This window comes from Psammomys obesus, unplaced genomic scaffold (assembly GCF_907164565.1).
Source record: "Psammomys obesus unplaced genomic scaffold, mPsaObe1.curated_primary_1811, whole genome shotgun sequence".
In the NCBI taxonomy this organism is placed as follows: Eukaryota; Metazoa; Chordata; class Mammalia; order Rodentia; family Muridae; genus Psammomys; species Psammomys obesus.
In genome coordinates this window covers 4,947,940-4,970,012 of record NW_026590699.1, presented here as the reverse complement: position 1 = coordinate 4,970,012, position 22,073 = coordinate 4,947,940, and the positions used below count along the sequence as shown (strand labels likewise).

The 22,073-nt window shown below is 43.9% G+C and overlaps 1 protein-coding gene across 2 annotated transcripts; it reads left to right on the top strand.

The window, feature by feature from the left end:
• The first annotated feature begins 11,671 nt into the window (after window positions 1-11,671).
• On the top strand, window positions 11,672-21,823 carry Champ1 (chromosome alignment maintaining phosphoprotein 1). Of its 2 annotated transcripts, none has more exons than XM_055608419.1 (2): window positions 11,672-11,788; window positions 17,922-21,823. In XM_055608419.1, the coding sequence occupies exon 2, from the start codon at window positions 17,965-17,967 to the stop codon at window positions 20,371-20,373; it is 2,409 nt and encodes an 802-aa protein (XP_055464394.1). In that variant the 5' UTR covers window positions 11,672-11,788; window positions 17,922-17,964; the 3' UTR covers window positions 20,374-21,823. The 2 variants fall into 2 exon arrangements, with proteins under 2 accessions (XP_055464394.1, XP_055464395.1); XM_055608420.1 differs by having other exon boundaries at window positions 17,919-21,823.
• Window positions 21,824-22,073: the final 250 nt, after the last annotated feature.

Here is a 22,073-nt window from a genome sequence, read left to right as displayed (position 1 = left end):
TATCGAGGGTAACTTCCCTGGAGACACCAGGGTTGGGTGGCACTTCACTTCCAGGGCCAACCTCCTGCACATGCTCACCAGGTCTGGTAGCTAAATGGCTTGTGGGATTTGGGCAATTTAAGAATGTGAGTAAGTGGGAACATACCATGTGTGACCTTTGAGGCTGGTTCTCCTCACTTAACTGATCCGATTCGGATCCTTTCAAGGTGCTGTGTACTGCTGATGGCCTTTTAGAATGTGTGTGTGTGCGTGTGTGTGTGTGTGTGTGTGTGTGTGCGCGCGTGTGTGTGTGTGTATTTTTTTCCTTTGTTTCCTATAGTGACATCTATTTTTAATGCTTCCAGGAATGGCCAAAAGGGATGACTTACACTTTTTAGTGCCCCAGAGATTCCTGCAGTCACTGTAACCTAGGGGACCCTGTGTATAACCGTAGTCTATTGGCGACCTGTGTTCACATGACCTCTCCCCTTAGCTGCTTTGTTTGAGCAATGGGTGCACTCGGGTAACTGTAGGTGGGGCTTACCAACTGTGCCCACTGCTCCTGATGTGCTCCTGGGAGACTTTGGACACAGTTCCCTCTTTCCTATGAGGCCTGACAGTGTGGTTTTCAGAAGGGTCAGGCTGATTCTCCATGAGTACCAGTGCATGTCACCTCAGTGAGAATGAGGCTAGCCACATTGGCTCCAGGAGTCCCTGAGTCTGCCTCAGGGATTCAGGCCAGTGCCTACTTCCTGCCTCAGGCCTTTCCCACTCTTATTGGCCAAAGAATCTTAAGCTTAACCGATGGCAGGATGTACCAGTACAGTCATCCTCATGAACAAGACACTGAGCGGTGCCCCTGCCCTGAGGTTGCTGGCTACCAGGGAGCAGGCTCTGTCACCCTCTGCCACTCCTTCAAAGCTAGCGGACCTCAGCGACTGCTGTTCTGACTGTGGTGTCTTTGGGCCCTGAAGCAGCTGCTTTTGGGTCCTATCAAGGAGAATTATAGGCATGTGTGTGAGGACACATTCCAGGTTTTCAACGATAAGGAAATGGCCTCATGTTTTTATTTTTTAGTAATTCCTTAACAAGGAGTTTTTCTACAGTTTTCTGTTATTTCTTGTTTTGGATTCTGGTCTTTTGACTCCTTGTTGGAATCAGTTTTATTGTAAACATAAACATCACAAAGGAGAACCATTAGCTCTTAGTGTCAATTGCTTAGTGTGGCAGTAAATGGCATCTGGCAGTGGATTAAAGGAGTTTCACATCTGATGTGGAACTTCCTTTATTGTTTCTGAAAATAAGTTTTCACTTGCTGACGTGATACACAGTAGTGCCCACCGAGTGATCTGCCCACCGTTCACAAGCCCCATGGCAGTGAGATGCCCCTGTGACAGAGGGAGTTCTTGGGTTAATGGTTGACCAGACTCTCAGTAGCCAGATGGTGTTTCCAGTGTCCCAGGGTTTGCTGACAGCAGAACGCGTGGTCTCAGAAGCCATGGTGTGTGTACATTCTGCAGGAAGATGCAAGTTGGGAAGGGCAATGCCTTTTCCACGCCATGCCGATGAAGGCTCTTCTGTTTTCATCTCTTGCCACTGAATTCATGTGTTAGCATCTCTTTTGTGATGAAGAGACACCTTGCCTTCCAGGAGTGGATGCAATTCCTAGGGGAGCACATGGCCTTCTGTTTTTCTTATCTAAAGCCATGTCAGAGATAAACGTTGAGAGTTGATCAGCCATGTGATCTGTGTTAACAGATTAATTATTAACAATACAAAAGGCAAGTTTATTTTCAGAACAACACTCCAGAGTTAAGAAATTTTCCCTCCCAAAGCACTAATTAATTAAATCATCCATAACTGCCTCAGCTCCATCTCAGATAATAAATATGGTCTAATGACTATTACATGTAAATTCAGTTTCAGTCTTTTTTATCTTGTCAGTTCAGTTAGGTTCAGGAAAATCCTATCTACTTTGTCTGGGTGAGTTTTTACCAGGCTGTAATATTTTGGTATAAGGCTAGCCACTTCTTGTGCATTGCTACCCCTACTACTGTCAAGAAAACTTTTTTGTTTTTTTTTTTGGAGGGGAGAGGGGTTCGAGACAGGGTTTTTCTGTGTAGCTTTGGTTGTCCAGAACTCACTTTGTAGACGAACTCACAAAGATATGCCTGCCTCTGCCTGCCTCTGCCTGCCTCTGCCTCACCGAGTGCTGGGATTACACGTATGTGCCACCATGCCTGGCTCAAGAAAACATTTGTCCTCTAAGATTCTGAATTTCCCCCAGGGTACACATCTAAAAAGAAAGACAACCAGGTAAGTAATATCACATCATAAAAGGGACAAGTCTTAGTTGATTTAAACTCAGTTGTCCACATGTTAAAGGAACGGGATCGTCAATGATAAAAGCATTTCAGTCATGTGGGATAGTTACCATGAGTGAAGAACAGTCTGCCATGAACCATTGTTTCTGCAACAGTCACAGTGGCCACTAACCTACATGATGAGGTCTAGACTTTTCAGGACTGCCACCATGGATGACAGTGTTGATAGAGGGCACACTTGTGCCACTCTGGGTGTTGGGGGACTACAGGCATTGCCAGATAACTGCTGGTACTTTTAGGGCTCCTGGACAGATGGCAGAGCCATGTAATTTGAAGTCAGGCCTTCTTGAATTGTTCCTTCTCCCCAGATTCATATATGCAAGTCCTCGTCCAGTATGGCTACCTTGGTGTAAGGAAGTAATTGAGGTCATACACAGTTAGGACAGTGGGCCCTGGTCTGACGCATTCATGTCATCATAAGTAGAGGTCAGAGTTGACCCCCTGCCTGGTGAGGACACAGTGAGAGCCTCATTTGGCAGCCAGAAGAGGGTTTTCAGTAGGGGCAGCTTAGACAACCCCAGGGTTTGGAGTTCCGGCCCTAGACTTGAGTTGTCTAAGCTACTCTGTAGGTGTGATTTTGTGGCAGTGAGAATTCAAAACTGAAGGAGTATGATGAGTATTGTTGAGAAGGACTTCATGCTGTGTCAAAACCAGAACAGTGACTCTCTAGATCTGCCCCCTCACTCCCTTGGACTGTTTCTCTCAGTATTCAATAGATACAGTTGCGGTATATTGTAAGAAAATGGTCATGTCTTCCAGAACACAAAATAGGAATGCCTTTGAGCTAGCATCAGAGCCCCTGGCCCTGCACACCAAGAACACACCTGTGTACACAGGGAGGAAGGGTGGCCCTGGGTCGGTTAACTCTACTCCATAAGCGATGCTGACATGACAGTGTCTCAGGTATGACAAAGTTTAAAGTGCAGTCCACTTGAAGCGCATGCCTTGAAAGGTGTGTTGAGACACAAAGGTGAGTTCTTGTATGTACACAGTGTCTGGAAAGATGTGCAGCAGTTATGATAGTTGGCAGCAGCTGGGTACACAGCCTGGGCATCGGAGCAGAGCCTCTACTTTTTGTCACAATGTGAGTTTATTTTCTCTAATCTTGTCATGCATTCCTGTAGCATGTTCCCATTTCTCCCACCCTTTACTTCTACCACCTCAGGTCTCTACCTCACAAGGGTCAAATGAAAACACTCTTCCATCCCTCAGGCTGCTCCCTGTTCATCTCCCAACAGCAGCTTTGTTGTGTTAGCACCCTTTTCCTGTGGCCTGTGCCAGCGCTATGGTCTCAGCGCCTGTTTCCTCTTTGACTTCTGCACCTGTATCCCCACTTGTATACTTGGATGCCTCACAGATGCCCGAACTTACATGTCCTCCCTGAAAATCCCTAACTTCCTCGTTCTAGAGATGTGTGTGTCCCTTCTTGCAGATGAATGAGGTTTGCTTCCCTCTGGCCGCCAGTGGTTGAGCTTGCCACCCTCAGCTGCCCAAGGCCCTCCTCTCACTGCAGCTGCAGCAAGGCAGGGGTCATGTCCAGGTAGGGGAGTCTCTGGGCCCCACCCCCATCCCTAGCCTCCAGTATTATTTGTTGCTGTGACCCAAGCAACCTAAGGAGTTCTGGCTCGAAGTTTCAGGGTTCAGACTGTCACGGGAAGTCATGGGGGCAGGATCTTGTGGGAATAGTGGGTGGAGACAGGCTCTCTGGTATTCCTGGCTAGCTTCAAACTTGCTGATCTCCTGCCTTATCTCCCAAGTGCTGGGTTTACAGGTGTGTGCAACACCACGAGTGGCACAACGAATTTTTAATTTTTCTTCTCTGTGTGTGTTGCTTACATGTCTCTCTGTGTACAGTGTGCGTGTCTTCCAGAAGACAGGGTGTTGGATCCTCTGGAATTAAACTTCACACAGTTGTGAGCTGCCATATAGATGCTAGGAATCAAATCCAGGTCCTCTAGAAGAGGAGCCATCTCTCCAGCCCCATTATTTCTTAAATAATCAAAGTTTTAGGGAAAATGTTGGCAAAAAATACCAGTTTTTTGTTTGTTTTTTGAGACAGGATTTCTCTGTGTAGAGCGGTTCTTTGTGTAGAGAGCCTTGGCTGTCCTGGACTTTGTAGACCAGACTAGCCTTGAACTCACAGCATTCTGCCTGCCTCTGCCTCCCTGAGTGCAGGGATTAAAGGCATGTGCCACCATGCCTGGCTGAAACATACCAAAATTTAAGAGCCATTAAAGGAATTAATGAGTTTTAATTCTTTGCTTCTCAGTGTATTTTGTCCCAAATTTGAAACAGAAAAAAATGGACATTATTTCTCTTTCTAAATAGATCCACAACCTAATCATACCAACCTGATGCAGAGCTCTGAAATAACAAGTGAAATAAGGAATTTGAGACTTTAATCTTTCCCCACAGTTCTCTACTATTCTGCCACCCCCATAGAAAGACATGGAAAAATCAGCATTTAAAATTCTCTGTACATTTTTCCTCTGCTCCCTTTCTCTCCTAGTTTACACTGAGTTCAGAATGATAGAGTTTCTGGTTCTGCAATTGTTTTTGCTTTAAACTAACCTTCTTTCCCTATATGCTCTATAAATTACATGAGGATTTTTTTATCTTTTAAACAACATCTCATTGCACATTCCTGGCTGCCCTTGAACTCACCTCCTAAATGCTAATATTAAAGGCTTGGATTGCCATGCCCAGCCTTCTCTCTCTCTCTCTCTCTCTCTCTCTCTCTTAACTTTTAGTAAAAACTGTAACACTATGTTTCTGTTTACTTACACTTGTATTTCTTCTCAAAATAACCAATTCCTTTGGTTATTGGTTAACAACAACAAAAATACTGGTATTCTATGAAGTTATGACTTGTTTGCTTGTTTGTTTACATGGTTTTGTTTTGTTTTGAGACAGGGTCTCTCTCTCCCTCCCTCCCTCCCTCCCTCCCTCCTTCTCCATGTAGTCCTGGCTGTGCTGGAACTCACTGTGTGGACCAGGCTGGCCTTGAATTCCCAGAAATCTGCCTTCCTCTTCCTTGTAAAGGCTAGGATTAAAGGCATGGGCCACCAAGGCTGGCTTTTTGTTTTTAAATGTAGATTTGATGCTGGATATTGAACCTATGGCCATTGTACATGTTATAAAAACAAACAAACAAAAAATAATACTTCACCAGTAAGCTATATCTTTGTCCTGAAGGTAATATTTTCTGTATCATTCCCTTCCTCCTTCACATTCTATGATAACTCAACAAGATAAAGGAAAAAAAAAAAAAAACATTTTTAAGGAATTTCTTTCAGGTTTTTGACAGCTCTTTAACATCATTGAAATTAAGAAGAGAGACCTTACCGTGTGATTAAGTGGCCAGGCATCTGAACCAGCAAGGCTGATTTTCCCTCTTAGGTTCAAAGGATAATCCAATAATTTTTTCTTTCTTTCTTCTTTTCTTTTTCTTTTTCTTTCTTTTTTTTTTTTTTTAGCAAATGCTTTGTATATTTTCCCTAAATATCAGAGAGAGATACTAGATTGTGGTAAGCAGAACTCCCACCCCACCCACTCATAAAAAAAAATGCAATGACAACAAAGAAACCCTAGATCTTAAAAGCCATATACCTATGCTTGTTCACAGATCTGTTCCCATCTTTAATGTAAGGCTGTGTTTTCACTGATGAGACTTTGGTCACTAACGTATCCTTGGCCATGCAAAGGAAGTGATGGTAGCTATGAAGGGACCTTTGAAAACATGGCTGTTCCCCTCAAGTGCCTTCTCACTGGTGCCTCCCTTACCTGTCACTAGGGCCACATTTCCACATCAAAAGAGCAGGAGGGAGGAGGAGGTGTCTAAGTAATTAGTGTCTTCTGATGTCTGTCTTCTGTGTAAAAGTTAGATGGGCATGGCGGCCTGAGCTATATGAACAGGGGCAGAGGAGGGGTGGGTGGGAGATGGAGATAGGGGTTCTACAGAACAAGCTGGCTAGCCTGATTAGCTAGGTCAGCATGCTCAGGGAGCACACACATGCACGCATGCACGGACCCCAACATGCTTACTACACAACAGACATAGGTAAAAACCAAACAAAATGCCTGGAATCCCTAAAAGGCCAGGATGTCTGTGCTCTCTCCTCTAAATGAGGGCTTCTTAACCCGAAAGCCACATTAAGGCTGGTGATGCTTGCTCACTACCCAGTATTCCTCAAGTTAGTATTCCCAGTGTTATGAGTAAGCATGCTGAGGGGAGGGGAGACAGCTCAGGTGGTGACCTGCCTGCCATGAAAACATGAGGGCCCAAGTTCAATTCCTAGAATCCACGTTTTAGAAAACAGCAGGTGTGGTGGTGCACGCTCTGCATCTCAACACCGGGAGGTAGAGACAGGAACAACGGCCTGGGTTCCCAGTAGGGCATTGTTTAGTTGCTTTTTTGTTTGTTTTATCTGTATGCGTATACATCTGTGCATACCTGAGGCCCGAGGAAGCTGGGAGAGTATGTCAGATCCCTGGAACTGGAATTACAGATGGTTGTGAGCTACCAGGTGTGACTTGGACAGCAGATTATATTTTCAATGACAGGTATCCTTTTTCAAAGAAAGATCAGGGAATATAAAGATAGGCAAGTTTGGAATCAGGAGGTCTAGCACAAGCTGTTTCTTATGCCATGCAAGGTTATTAAGAAGTACAGCATCTTATATACTGTTGGTAGGGGGAAATAGGCCAGGGTCAACAGGAAGCTAAGTCAGTGTTGCCTAAGAGATCACAGCATGACTCAGACACAGCTGTCTTAAGACCACGGCCCTTAGGAGGCAAGGGGCAGGGGAATGCTGGGTTCCCACGAAGTGAAACTTCTAACTCCTTCGAGGTCCTGACCTCAGCCCAAAACCAGACCTTGCCAAATCTACCCCTGTGCAAGGAAACAGAACTAGTGTCCCTTTTGTCCTTTCATCTGGGCCTCTGAGAAAGCCTCAGAGTGGCCTGGCTCCCAGTGATTTTAGTGCCAGGAATCAAACTCAGGTTCTCTGGAAGAGCAGCCAGTGTTCTTAACTACTGAGCCATTGTTCAAGTCCTTGGTTGTTTTAATATGTCACAGAACCTACACTTAAGAAAAACCACTCTGTCCACTACAGTGTAATTCTCACAGCAGTCTTCTCCACCCAGAAGCAGCTCTGGTGCCTTCTGGGAACTTGTTAGAGTTTCCAGACCTGCCTGAAAACTCCAGCATCAGACGCTATCAGCATGGAGGCCTGGGCCTTACCACCAGAGCACCATATCATTTGTGGAGGACTTGTGTGCTCTCCTGAGTTCCCCAAAGAACCCAACACTCTCACCAAGATTAACAAGGGTTAGATTTCCAGCACCTCAAAACTTGAAAACAAAGTAAAATTTTAAAATACAGATTAACTACAGAGCCAAAGACAAATAGGTTGGAAATGAGTAAAATATTAACCAAAAGAGATTATTATAAAACCAGGAAAAAAGTTGTAACCACGAAAGATAATCAAATTGACAACTTTCAATATAGTAATAGTTGATAACAATTATAAACAGTTACACACACACCCAATTCATACAAAATAATGGTGAAACCAATGGAACATCAACACCTTTCTACATAATGGATAAAGAGGGCAGACACATGCAATTAGAGTACATAAAGAACACTAGAAGGCAAGGCTTCCTGGCCAGGCCACAGCAGACGACGTCGCACTCAGTCCTGATGCAACTTGATGAGCTGGGGTGGGTTAGTTGGGGGCTCCCCTTTTCTGAGGAATAAGGGAGGGGGAAGGGTGAGAGGGAGGGAAGGAGGACAGGAGGGAGGGGCTATAATCGGGATGTAAAATGAATAAAAAAATAAATTTTAAAAAGAAAAAATAAAATTTTTGAATAAAATAAGTCAGTTTGATAAAAATGGTGACTTTTGTCTAGGGAATTAAAAAAAAAAACAGGGAATGAAGTAAATCTAAGAGACATGGAGCATCCAAATAAGCAAATACATTCTTTTAAAATGCATATGGCACTTTTTCCAGGGCAAAACATGTTCAATAATAAATGAAGTACCAATAAATTATATATATATATATACACACACACACACACACACACATCATCTCAGGCCACAGTAGGATAAAGATATTAATTCAAGTAAAACTAGAAAATTTATACACATGGAAATTAAACAGTAATTAAACAGTACAAGTGATAAATTAAGAGATGCCTAGAAATGAAGGAAAAGTGGCTATCATCTAAAATGTATGGGCTGCTGTAGAGGAATTTTAATTCTGAACATGGCTTCACACAGGTAAAGACAGAATGAGCCAGAGAATGAGGAGCCAGAAGATAAGAACAGCTGGCTAGTTAGTTTGAACCCAAGCAGAGCAATTCAGTCAGAAGCTGAAAGAAGCCAATTTGAATTAGTCAGCTTGGAGAGGAGTTTGAGCCAAAACAGTTGAGTTGAACCAGCCAGCCAGAGGTCAGAAAGAAGTAGAAAGGGTGAGCATTTTCAGCAATAAGTCTCAGAGGCTAAAAACATTCTGGGCCTAGGTTAGATTGTACAAAGGCTAGAAGCTTCCAAGATGAGGTGTACGTTAGCAAATGGAGACAATAAGCCTCTAAGATGACAACTAAATCATGCATTACTTTTAGAGGCTGTTGCAAAAGCTATGCCAAGGAGAAATATGTAGCTATAAACACATGATATGACAGGAAGTCTGAATCTAGAATATAAGTTTATAACTTTAGGTATTTGAAAAGAACAAAACAAACTAGAAGCCATAAAGAACTGAGTTGAGAAAAATGAACTAAAAAAACCAAAATCCAATAAAGCAAAAGGTCTATTCTTTGAAAATATTCCTGTTTCACCCATTACTGAAGAATTAAAAGAGTGTTACAGACAGCTATATGCCAACAAATAGGAGCACATTTGAGAGGGACAAATTCCTAGAAACACAAAACCTACTAAGACTATATCACAAAGAAATAGAATATCTGAAATGGCCTATACATAATAAGCAGGTGAGCCAGGCAATGGTGACACATGTCTTTAATCCCAGCACTTAGGAGGCAGAGACAGGTAGATCTCTGAGTTCGAGGCCACCCTGGTCTGCAGAGTGAGTTTTAGGACAGTCGGGGCTACACAGAGAAACCATGTTGGGTGCGTGCGGGGGTGGGGTGGGAGAGTAGGTGAAGTTAGTTTTTAAAAATCCACCAAACACATAACTGAGGTCATAAGTATTTTGTTGGTGAATTCTACCAAACATTTATAGCAAACTAAAGAAAACTGTGTCTCTCACAATTTAAATATACAAACTGAAGAAAGGAAAACATATCCTACCCAATTCTGTGAAGTCAGCATTACTCTGATACCAAATTGAGACAAGCACACTATTTTAAAAAAAAAAGAAAAGAAAAAGAACCACTACAGACCACTATCTAATATCAGGAAATGAATAATGATGTGGAATTTCTCAGTGAAATATTAGCATACCGAATTCAGCAGCACATTGGATTATTGGGTCCACGACCAAGTAGGACCTATTTGTGGAAAGCAAAGATGGTTCAATATATAAAAATCAGTCACTACAATGTATACTATGGTTAAAATGAGTTTTTTTTTTAAAGTCGCTTGATTGCTTTAATTGATCTAGAAACAATTTAATAAAATTCAATTTTCATGATGAATACATTTTTAAAAACTAGGAGTAGAAACAAACTACTTCAGCCCGAAGATCCAAAAAAGTCTATCACAGTCAATGGCGAAAGACTGAAAACTTCAAACATAAGGGACAATGTAAGGAATCTTGCTGTTATAATTTCTGTTTAACACAGAAAATTCTAGCTTGAACAGTTAGGCAAGTGTGATTGTTATTCTTGGTTGTCAACTTGACACACCTTGGAAGAGAGAGCTTCAACTGAGGAATTTTCTGCATTAGGTTGGCTGGTGGGCATGTATTGATTGCTAACTTCGCGGGGAGAGCCCCTGCCACTGTGGGCCTTTCCTTACCTGGGCAGGTGGGCCTGGGTTATATAAGGAAGGGGCAAGCCAGGAATATCACCAACGTCTCTGCTGACTCAAGGTTCCTGACTCCAGGTTTCTGCCTTGAGGCCCTTCCTTGGCTTTCCTCAATATCATATAAAATAAACCATTCCCCTCCCTCAACTTATTTTTTATTAGTATTTTATCACAGCAACACAGAAGCAAACTAGGACATCAAGAAACATTATATTCAAATTTTTTATAAGTTTCTCTGCTGTCCGTTTTTATGATTTCATACGTCCCTGAAGATTCCACACATGCGCACACAAAACTCTCAGGAGCTGATAAAATAAATCAGCAAAGTAGCCGGATATAGAGTCACAAGTAGTCAGTCGCATCTCGATATCCAAATAACGAACGATATACAGTACCACCAGGTAGGCTCTGCTCCTTTTCACCTCATTGGTCTCCCAAATCCCACTTTTTGCTCTGCCACACCCCCGCAGGCTTCCTGGATTCTCCACATTCTCACTCCCCTGAGTTGCCAAGTAGTTCCTGCTTCTTCTCCACTCCATAGGTTTCCTGACTCCACCTCTAGCTTCTCCAGGATCTCTCGACCCCCATGGACAAGGGTTGACTCCAAACATGGAGAACCACAGCGGATGGTGGTTGTGAGGGGCAGCAAGAAATGTGCTGGTCCTTGAATAGTGACTGTTGGTGCAAGTAGCAGTGGATTCTCAAAAGTGGCTTAGAGATGCTAGTGGTGGCACGCGCCTTTGATCTCAGCACCTGGAAGGCAGAGACAGGTGAATCTTGGCTACCCCGGGAGGCACTGTGTCTTAAAAAAACAAAGTCAGTAATGTTTTACATGTTAGACCGCGGGTGCTGCCTAAACGAGGCGGCCCTGGGTTCATTTCCATCAACATCCAACACAAAACACAAGAAACCAAAACAGACAAACAAACAAACAAACAAAAATGGCAAAAACTTAAAAGAATTACGTAGGTGTACAAAGTAAGGCAAACTAGCTAACTTTACTAAAACTGAAGGCGGATACATTTCAACTGTAATTGAAGACCATTTCTAGAGTTTGAGTTTGGGGAAATGTGAAACCTGTTTGCTGTCTTCTGGGCCTTGTATTTGTCTTGTATTTCTAAGTATGCCAATGACTCCATCCTTACTCAGAAGGAACAGTTCAAAAGACAAAAAGGGGGCGGGCGGTAGGAAAGAGACTGTAGCCCTGGCCAGGGGTGGGACCCCTTGTTTCCTCCAGCCCAGCTCAGCTCAGGAACCTTATGGGCCAGGGGAGGGGCAGACCCGGAGGCACGCGAAGGCATTTCCGGTGCGAGCGCGCGATACTTCCCGGCTGGTCTTGCGTCCAGCCGCCATTCCCGAGGCCGTGCGGCCGGCCCAGCGTTTTCTGTGGGCGTTTCCTCCTCTTCGTTCCTGGACACCTCGCCGGAGGGTGAGGAGCGGGCGGTCGCCGGGGTGCGGGCTGCTGGGTGCGGGCGGGCGCCGCGGGGAGCTTGGCGCGGCCTGGAGGCCGGAGCGCACGGGGGTTCTTTTACTCTCTGCCTCGGTGGCCGGCCTTTTTTTGTTGTTGTTTTGGTTTGGTTTTTTTCCTTGCTTCGGCTGGTGCCGCCTGGAGGCTCACAGGACGGAAGGGGTCGGTGTCGGTCTCGAATTTGCTGTAGGGCTGCTGTCCAGAGGCCCCAAAGACCTGTGATCCCCTGTAGAAGCCACACCCCCGACGTGGACAAGGCTTAGCCTTTCGGATGGCTGCAACCTAGCCGGGTGTTTTCCAAGAAAGGGCCAGCGCACTTTGCTGCGGAGTGTAAACTGGTACCAATCCAGTGTCCCCTCACATTTAAACTAAAGGTCGCTTGGTGCCCAGCAGTTCTGCCCCCAGGTAAACGGTTGGTGCTTGTCGAGAACGCAAGGAACTCAGAGCAGTGAAGTTAGCAGTGGTGCACAGGTGATAGCAGCTGTGCAGCATCAAGAGAGGTCTGTCCTCGTAAACTGTGGACGTCCTCAGGCTGGGCTTGCGGCTCGGGGGTGAGTTCTTGCAAATCTGAGGCCTTGGGTTCCATCCCGGCACTCGGGAACAAAAAACTACCACTTGTTACAAATTATCCCTCTAATTAATGGAGATTGTTAATAGAATCGGAAAATATGTAGGATCGAGGGAGTTCTTTGTGCTCTATGTTCAATTTTTTCATTTAAACACAAAACGAGTCAAAAAAATGTATAACCTTAGGAAAAAAATCCGGTTATTCATAAAGAACAGTGATACAAGTATGTATGTACACTAGTAGATCCAGCGTCCTAGTTGGCTTTCTGTTGCTGTGATCAAAAACAGCTTTGGGGAAGAAAGGGTTTATTTCATCGTACAGGTTATAGTCCATTTTTTGAGGGAATTAAGGTAGGAACTTAGGCGGAAAACACGGAGTAAAGCTTCATACTGGCTTGCTCCCAATCTCACAGTTCAGTTCTTTCTTTCTTTTTTCTTTTCTTTTTCTTTCTTTTTTTTTTTTTTTTACTTTTTTGTTTGTTTTTATATTTTATTTTTATCATATATTACAATTTATTCAATTTGTATCCCTGCTGTGGCCCCCTCCCTCATCTTCTCCCAATCCTACCCTCCCACCCTCTTCTACCCCTACGCCCCTCCTCTAGTCCACTGATAGAGGAGGTCCTCCTCCCCTTCTGTTTAACCTTAGCCTATCAAGTCACATCAGGAGTGGTTGCATTGTCTTCCTCTGTGGCCTGGAAGGGCTGCAATCCCCCCTCCGGGGGAGTGTCAGTGATTAAAGAGCCTGCCACTGACTTCATGCCAGAGAAAGTCCCTGCCCCCCTGACTAGGGACCCCACTTGGAGACTTGAGTCTATGGGCTACATCTGAGCCAGGGTTTTAGGTCCTCTCCATGCATTGTCCTTGGTTGGGGTATCATTCTCTCCAGGGCCCCCAGGGCTCAGTTTTTATGGCTCTGTTGGTCTTCTTTTGGATCTCCTGTCCCCTCCATGTCTTTCTATCTCCCCCTTCTTTCATAAGATTCCTTGTACTCTGCCCAAAGTTTGGCATCTGCTTCAATGCCTCGGTCAGTAGAGTCTTTCAGAGGCTGTTTGTGGTAGGCTCCTGTCCTGTACAACCACTTTGGAAATCAGTCTGGCGTTTTCTTAGAAAATTAGGAATAGTGCTACCTCAAGACCCAGCTATACCACTCCTAGACATATATCCAGAATATGCTTAACTATACAACAAGGACGTTTGCTCAACCATGTTTGTAGCAGCTTTATTTGTAATAGCCAGAAGCTGGAAACAACCTAGATGTCCATCAACTGAGGAATGGATACAGAAATTGTGGTACATTTACACAATGGAATACTACTCAGCTATTAAAAACAAGGAAATCATAAAATTTGCAGCCAAATAGTGAGAACTAGAAAAGACTATCCTGATTGATATAACCCAGAAGCAGAAATACATACTTGGTATATACTCAATTATATTAGTCATGTAATATAGGATAAACATACTAAAATCTATAGTCCTAAAGAAGCTAAACAACACGGAAGACCCTAGGGAAAATGCTCAATCCTCATTCAGAAGGGCAAACGTGATAGACATTGGAAGCAGAAGATAGGGAACAGGTCAGTTCCCTTTCTTACACAGCAAAGGCCCACATGCCTAGGGCAGTACCTGCTGCAGTGAGCTGGTCCCTCCCACATCCATTAGAAATCAAGAAAATGCTCCACAGACATGATGGAGACAATCCTAAAGTTGAGGCTCCCCCAAGTATTGTCAGGTTGACAACCACTGTAGGTTCCATGCCCAGTTAGCTCACATATGCTCTGGGTTGGATTTTTAGTATAAAACATGTGTATCAATGTATTTTTAAAAGACTGTTGATGTGGGACATGGTAGCACACACTTTTGATCCCAGTGCTCAATAGGCAGGGGCTGGTGGATCTCTGTGAGTTCGAGGCCAGCCTGAGCTACATGGTGAGTTATTTTTATAGTTAGTGTTAGAAGCACTGGAATCTAGACTGAAGTCTGTGCTCATTGTTCAGCAAAGATTCAGAATCAAGACCTTTAAGAGTTACTCTCAAGAAAGGGCATAGAGTTGGATTGGTGGGGAGGATCTGTCAGGAGTTGGGGGAGGGGAACTCGTGATTGGAATATATTATACGAAGGCATTTTTGAGTTTCAGCGTTTTTTCTTCATTGTAAAATGAAAAGCTTGGGCTCAAGCCCTCCAGGTCACTTTGGTCCTGAATGGATTGCTAATTTCTCATTGTGTCACTACTGACAAACCACTTTGTGTTGTTTCATGATAAAGCATGCATTGGTTTGTGCACTTGCTACATGGATTTCTTTCTTTTTTTTTTTTTTTTTTTAAGATTTATTTATTTATACAATGTTTTATCTGCATGTATGCTGGCAGGCCAGAAGAGGACACCAGATTTCATTATAGATGGTTGTGAGCCACCATGTGAATGCTGGGAATTGGACTCAGGACCTCTGGAAGAGCAGCCAGTGCTCTAAACCTCTGAGCCACCTCTCCAGCTCCATGGATTTCTTGATAAGGGTTCCTTCAGCTCACTGAACTGAATTTTTCTGCTGTTTTAATCACATTGAGGTACCCTAGGGTGTTTTGTCCTGTGTCGGGTGCTGCTTATTTCCCTGATGTTGAACGGGGCATTTAATGTTGAGTTTTCTCAGCTGTATATTGGAGTTGTTGATGTTTTTTGTTTTTGTTTTTGTTTTTGTTTTGTTTTGTTTTTGTTTTGTTTTGTTTTTTTGAGATAGTCTGTATATCCCAGGCTTGGAACATGGTATGTAGCTGAGGATGGCCTTGCACTTCTGATCCTCCTTCAAGCTCTTGATGTATTGAAATGGACACACAGGTCTCCTAGTTGTAAAGTCTGTGAGTCTAAAGATTGGGAAGTTCCTGGTCTTCAGGGAACAACATTATGACTGATGAAATGCTTTCTGAGCACACACTGCCAGGGACATGAAAGGGTTACAGGGGTGAACCTGGCTCTGTGAGAGCTGTGGGCTGTCAAGGAGTCAAGACAGAGAGGACTGCTGGTGACTGGTATGCTGGAAATATACATCTGACTAGGGCTGAAGGAAAATTGAGAGGAAGCAGGAAGTGTGCCTGTGATTTAAGGTGACCCTCCCTGAAGAAGAAATGGATTTGCCTGTTGGGGTAGGTAACAAAATGGACTGTAAAGGAGGGGGAAATGCCTTTCTTTAGTTCAGCACTTGGGAACAAACAGATTCCTGTGAGTTTTAAGACCAGCTCTGTCTGCCATATCAAGTTCCAGGGCAGTCAGAGGTACATAGTGAAACCCTGTCTGAGAAAACAAAACCAACAATACTAGGATAAGTGAGGCTTATCAAAAATAAAAATGTTATTAAATTCACTGTCGACATTAGGGCGCCCCTGTGCATTGTAAATGCTTCAATCTGTGCTGCTCACTAAGGAGCAGGAGGAGTGAATATGGTTGTGCCGTCGTCACCTGTGTCATAGAGAATGTTAGGTGTGTTCAGCCATGGCAGGTACTTCTGCTAAGTGGTAGACTATCATTTAATGAGAAAATAGATTTATTTTTAGAGACACAGTCTTCCTGTGTTTCCCAGGCTAGCCTCAGAACTCATTCTTAGGTTCCAGTGATTCTCTTGCACTTCTTTCTGAATAGCCAGGACAGCCATACTGCAAGTGTGTATCACCACTCTTGACAGTGAGAAAAGACTGTGCGGTGTGACTAAGCTTACTGTGTGTAATAGTTACAAAGTCTGTCCTGTGGCTCCTGTGCTGAGAATGTAGATTGTCAGAGGGGATAATGGAAGTGCTGAGAAACAGAGGGAAATACTGAGAAACTGGAGTTCAGAGTAGATAGAGGATAAAGTACTAAATAGAACATTGACCATTAAGTGAAGAAATGGGTTGTGAAGAAAGGGGTTGTATAACCAAGAGTTGAAACAGCTGATTGGGGTAAAAGGTCAGGCTAGATTCTTATGCCCTTTTGCAGGTAGATTAATGGTGCAAATTTAATGTGACTAAGGATGGAGCTTAAGGTTGTGTACTTATCAACATGTGCAAGGTCCTATATTCAATTCATAGCACCCCCCAAAAAAGCCACAATGTGGATTAGGGAAATCTCACAAAACCCCACCCTTGGAGGAAGAGTTCAGGCAACTCCTGAGAAAAAGAATCTGTCTTCCCAGGAAGTGACCAGCCCTAAAAATATACAGATGAGAAACACTAAATGAGCTCAGCAGGGTGAGAGTGAGTGAGTGAGTGAGTGAGTGTGTGTGTGTGTGTGTGTGTGTGTGTGTGTGTGTGTGTGTGTGTGTAAGAGAGAGAGAGACCAATAAAAACTCATGGCTTTGGGGGTTGACAACACTGGAGGGTTTGGAAATGTGGGATTATATAAATACATATTTATGAAATTTTAAAAATAAGTTTAAAAAATTTTTAAATTGAAAGTAAAATAAAAACAACAAACCAAAGGATGCAAGTGTCAAAAAGAAGAATGAAATGATCAAAATTAGAAAAAAACATACTAAATGATCAAAAAATAACAGGGTAGGGAAGCATAACTTATGTCAAGTGTAGTAATATGTGTCTGTAATCCTGGCATGTGCAAGCCCTAGGCAAGTACAAGCGCTTCAGCCAAAACTGGGCTGGATCATGAGACCCTGGCTAAAAAACATAAAACCTAGACTCTAAGCCTTAAGTTTTAAATAATTTATGTACACCAGTTTTATAAAAAAAAACATTTTATGGTTAGATACTATAAAATTAATGAGATAAATAATAAGTTGGAAAATAGATTAGGACTGATTTCTTTGTAATTATATATTTATTAACATTCACAAATAACTAAGAAAGATGGATGTAATAAACCAATACCTTTTTTAATTGTTTTTTTGTTTTTTTTTTTTTTCCAGACAGTGTTTCTCTGTGTAACAGCCTTGGCTGGCCTCAAACTCACAGTGATCTGCCTGCCTCTACCTCCCGAGTGTTGGGATTAAAGGTGTGTTTGACCATGCCCAGCTCAATACCTTATTTTTTAAGAAGACAAAAGGGTAGTAGGGAAATTGGCTTAAAATTTTAGCCAGGATCATGTTAAAAACCACCTTTCCATAGCTCGACTGAACAGTCTCCTGGAAAGGACCTACAGTTTCTTCCTAGATAGAAATCACCAGATGTGTATCACCTCTGTGTGTGAACAGCTAATTTGCTGACTCAGGGTTAGGATCTAAAGCTACGGTAAGTAGTTACAAGTTTATTCTTGAGAATGATAGTCCTGAACCTGGACTAGAGAAAATCAGTTTCTCTGAAAACGCAGTTTCTTCACCCAGAAATGAAGCTGATACTTGAGTGATAGCGTTAGGATTAAATGAGACGATCTACGTAAGACTCAGAGTGCTGTGACTCAGTTAAAAATCAATCTCCCTTTTCTTGGAAGTCATGTAGGGGTATTTCATGAAGCATGTGCCATTCTGGACTTAAAGCTGTGCAAGTGCAGCGTTTTCTTCAGCGTGGTGTCCTTTGGCAGTAACCTCTCTCTCCTCTGTTGCAGCAGTGTTGGACCTCCTGGAAGCACATCCTTTGCCTTGTGACAGAAGATGGAAGTGTGTCAGGAATTGCACAAACCCTCCATACGCTTGGAGTGTGAGCACTGTGGTTTCAGGGGCACTGATTACGAGAATGTGCAGATCCACATGGGCACTATTCACCCTGAATTCTGTGATGAGATGGATGCTGGAGGCCTAGGCAAGCTCATATTTTACCAGAAGAGTGCAAAACTCTTTCACTGCCATAAGTGCTTTTTCACCAGCAAGATGTACTCCAGTGTGTACTATCACATCACATCTAAGCATGCTGCCTCAGAGAAGTGGAGTGACAAGCCAAAAGACCAGCTGAGCAAAGAGCCAGAATCTGTGAAGAGTCCTTCCCTTCCTGAGCATCAGAATTCAGCCTTTGACTCGGCAGAAGTGAGGCCCACTCCAGCCCTCCCCCTGGAAACACAGAAAGTTGGTCCGAGTTTGTCTCCAGAGTCACAGAAGTCTGTTCCTCCGGTTCTGGAGCCTCAGAACTCTGGCCCTGTTGTTTGTCCAGAGCCACAGGCTCCTTGTCTTCCTGCTGAGGACTCAGAAGCTGCTCCTGCTTCTTCTCCTGAATGTCTAGACCCCGCCTGTGTGCTTCCTGAGCTGCAGAAGCCTGACCGAGCCCCTTCTCCAGAGTCAGGAAGGTCTGCTCTTGTCAGCTCCAAACCCCAGAAGCACTCTCCCTTTGCAGATACAGGGGCTCCGCCTTCAGCCTTGTCTCCGGAGTCCCCAGTTCTGGCCACTTCCCCTGAGCCTTGGGGACCATCCCTCACTGCATCTCCTGAGTCACGGAAGCCGGCACGGGCTGCCTCCCCTGAGCCAAGGAAGCCGTCCCCATCAGAGTCTCCTGAACTCTGGAAGCCATTCCCTGCCATCACTTCAGAGCCACGGAGACCAACCCCAGCAGTATCACCAGGTTCCTGGAAGCCTGGACCGCCTGGTTCTCCTAGACCTTGGAAATCCAGTCCTTCAGCAACATCGGGACCATGGAAGTCATCGAAACCTGCTACATCTATGTCTCCTGGACCTTGGAAGCCAATACCTTCTGTGTCGCCTGGGCCTTGGAAACCAGCTCCATCTATGTCCACTGCATCCTGGAAGTCTTCGGTCTCATCTGGTTCCTGGAAAACGCCCCCCACATCTCCAGAGTCATGGAAGTCTGGCCCACCTGAACTCCGAAAGACAGCTCTGGCTTTGTCACCTGAACATTGGAAGGCAGTGCCCCCTGTGTCTCCTGAGCTTCGCAGGCCAGGCCCGCCACTCTCCCCAGAGATCCGAAGTCCAGCAGGTTCTCCGGAGCTGAGGAAGCCGTCTGGGTCACCAGACCTTTGGAAGCTTTCTCCTGACCAGCGGAAGACTTCTCCTGCTTCACTTGATTTCCCTGAGTGCCAGAAAAGTTCTCGTGGTGGCTCTCCTGATCTCTGGAAGTCTTCCTTCATTACAGAGGCTCAGAAACCTAACGTCTTCCCTGAGACACGGAAACATGCTTCTTCAGGCTCATCTGAGTCCCCAAAGGTGGCCTCAGACATCTGGAAACCTGTCCTCTCCATTGATGCTGAGCCCAGGAAGAACACATTGTTTCCTGAGCCCACCAAGGCAGTCCTCCCTGCTTCCCCTGAGCCACGGAAACGTACGCTTTTCCCAGAGTCTCGGAAGCATGTACTTTTCCCTGAGCTCCCCAAATCCACTGTGTTCTCAGAGGCCCAGAAGGCCAGTGAGCTTAGTGATGAGCTACAGCTTGAAGCGGTGGATGATGCAAAATGTGACGGTCTGGTCCAGGAAGGACTTCTGGCTACATCTAAGAAACTATTAGAGGATGCTTTGTTTCCTTCTTCAAAGAAGCTGAAGAAAGACAGCCAAGAGAACTCGGATGCTGAGCTCAGTAGCAGTGAGTACATCAGAACTGACTTAGACACTATGGACATCAAGGGTCAGGAGTCAAGCAGCGATCAAGAACAGGTGGACGTGGAATCTATTGATTTTAGCAAAGAGAACAAAATGGAGATGAGTAGTCCAGAGCAGGCCAAAAATGTGCTTCAGTTCACTGAAGAGAAGGAGGCATTCATTTCTGAGGAGGAGATCGCAAAATATATGAAGCGTGGAAAAGGGAAATATTATTGCAAAATATGTTGCTGTCGTGCCATGAAAAAAGGTGCCGTCCTGCATCACTTAGTTAATAAGCACAATGTTCACAGCCCGTACAAGTGCACAATCTGTGGGAAAGCGTTTCTTTTGGAGTCTCTCCTTAAAAATCATGTAGCAGCCCATGGGCAGAGTTTACTTAAATGTCCACGATGTAATTTTGAATCAAATTTCCCAAGAGGCTTTAAGAAACATTTGACTCACTGTCAGAGCCGGCATAGTGAGGAAGCAAATAAGAAGCTGATGGAAGCTCTTGAGTCGCCATTGGAAGAGCCACAGATTTGATTTTGAAACAATGATCTTGCTTTACAGCGTTGCTTGCCAAACTCGTAGCTTGTTGAGTAGCTTAGATGGACCAGCAGATGATGTATGCGCAGTGTATCCTGTTTGTCACCAAGAATAAGCACTTGGGTATTTTTTTACATGACCTCTTGTTTATGTGGCTGGCTGTTTTATAAGTCAATACACTCCTGTTATATATTCCCGGTGGATATAGCTCATTTTCCTTAAGCCTATTTTAGTCACACTGCAGGAGTGGGGAAAAGTAGGCAGTCCATTTGGTAAACAAGCAAGTTTAAGCAAGCAAGTTTAAGCCTCTCTCTGTGTGTCTGTCTCTCTGTTTCTGTGTGTGTGTGTGTGTGTGTGTGTGTGTGTGTGTGTGTGTGTGTAACTGATTTCAGATCATAGAAATTAGGTAGAGGGCTCAGTGGTAGAGCCCTTGCCTAGCATGTTTTGCATACTTATCAGTTCCAGGGTTCAAGCCTCAGTACCTTAAAAAAAATAATAATAAATAAAACAAAACAAAAAACCTGGAATGTTTGAGAATTGAGCATGAAAAGTAAATATGAGAGGAATTTTGTTAAATATACTTTTGGATCATGTATCCTCTTCATGCAAAATTAGTTTAAAATCTTTAATACTTTTCTTGATGTTCATTAGTTTTTAATGTTATAGAGCAGCAGCTCTCAGCCTGTGGGTCATGACCCCTTTCACAGGGGTCGCTAAAGACCATTGGAAAACACAGATACTTACATTATGATTCATAACAGTAGTAGTTACAGTTATGAAGTAGCAATGAAATAATGTTATGGTTGGGGTCACCACACATGAGGGACTGTATTAAAGGGTCACAGCATTAGGAAAGTTGGAAACTGCTGCTGTAGGGAGTTGGTGTCTTAAGGGTCACTGGTTTTATGCTGATAGGACAACTAAGTAGGTATTTACTGCAGTTTGGGTTCTTTTCTGCAGAGATGAGAAGGATAACCACGTGATTAAGGACGTACATGTCTAGGTATTTTCAACAGAGGCTTCCTTGTGTCTTGCCCTTTGCTTCCCTGCCAGCTCACGTGAACAGATGATCCTTAATTGCCAAATGTGTTAGTGTTCTCACCCCCTACTCCTGGGCCTTACGTGCTTCCTGTGGGGGCTCCAGACCTGAGTAATGAACAGGAGCAGAAAGTCTTCCAGATTCACAGTAAAAAGTTTCTAAGCAGCGCTAATGTGGCAGTACACACTAGATTCAGCTGCCTGGGAGGCTGAGGTAAGGAGGATCACTTGAGCCCAGCCTGGGCAGCATAGTGAAATCCTGTCTTAAAAGCATCCCTGTTTGAGGAACATTTTTATTTTGTTTCACAGTTTTGTCATTGTAAATAATATCTTGTACCTCCTCGTGGATTACTATTGTAACATATTTTGTTAAATGTGTACCAACCAAATTAAAAAGGCTTTCATGTAAGCATCTTCATTGTGCTTTCTTTTAATATTGCATTATAGTCAGACTCCTGTCACTGTGATAGGTACTTGAGGAAGATAGTTTAAAATAGGAAAGGCTTTATCTCAAAGTTTTGAAGGTTTCAGTGGCTTTTAGGAGAGGAGGAAGAGTGTGACAGAAGAACACTGCTCATTTCACAGCATCCAAAAGAAAGAGAAGAGGGGAAGGGCCAAGGCCAAGATACATCCCTGGAAGGTACATTCCCAGTGACCTA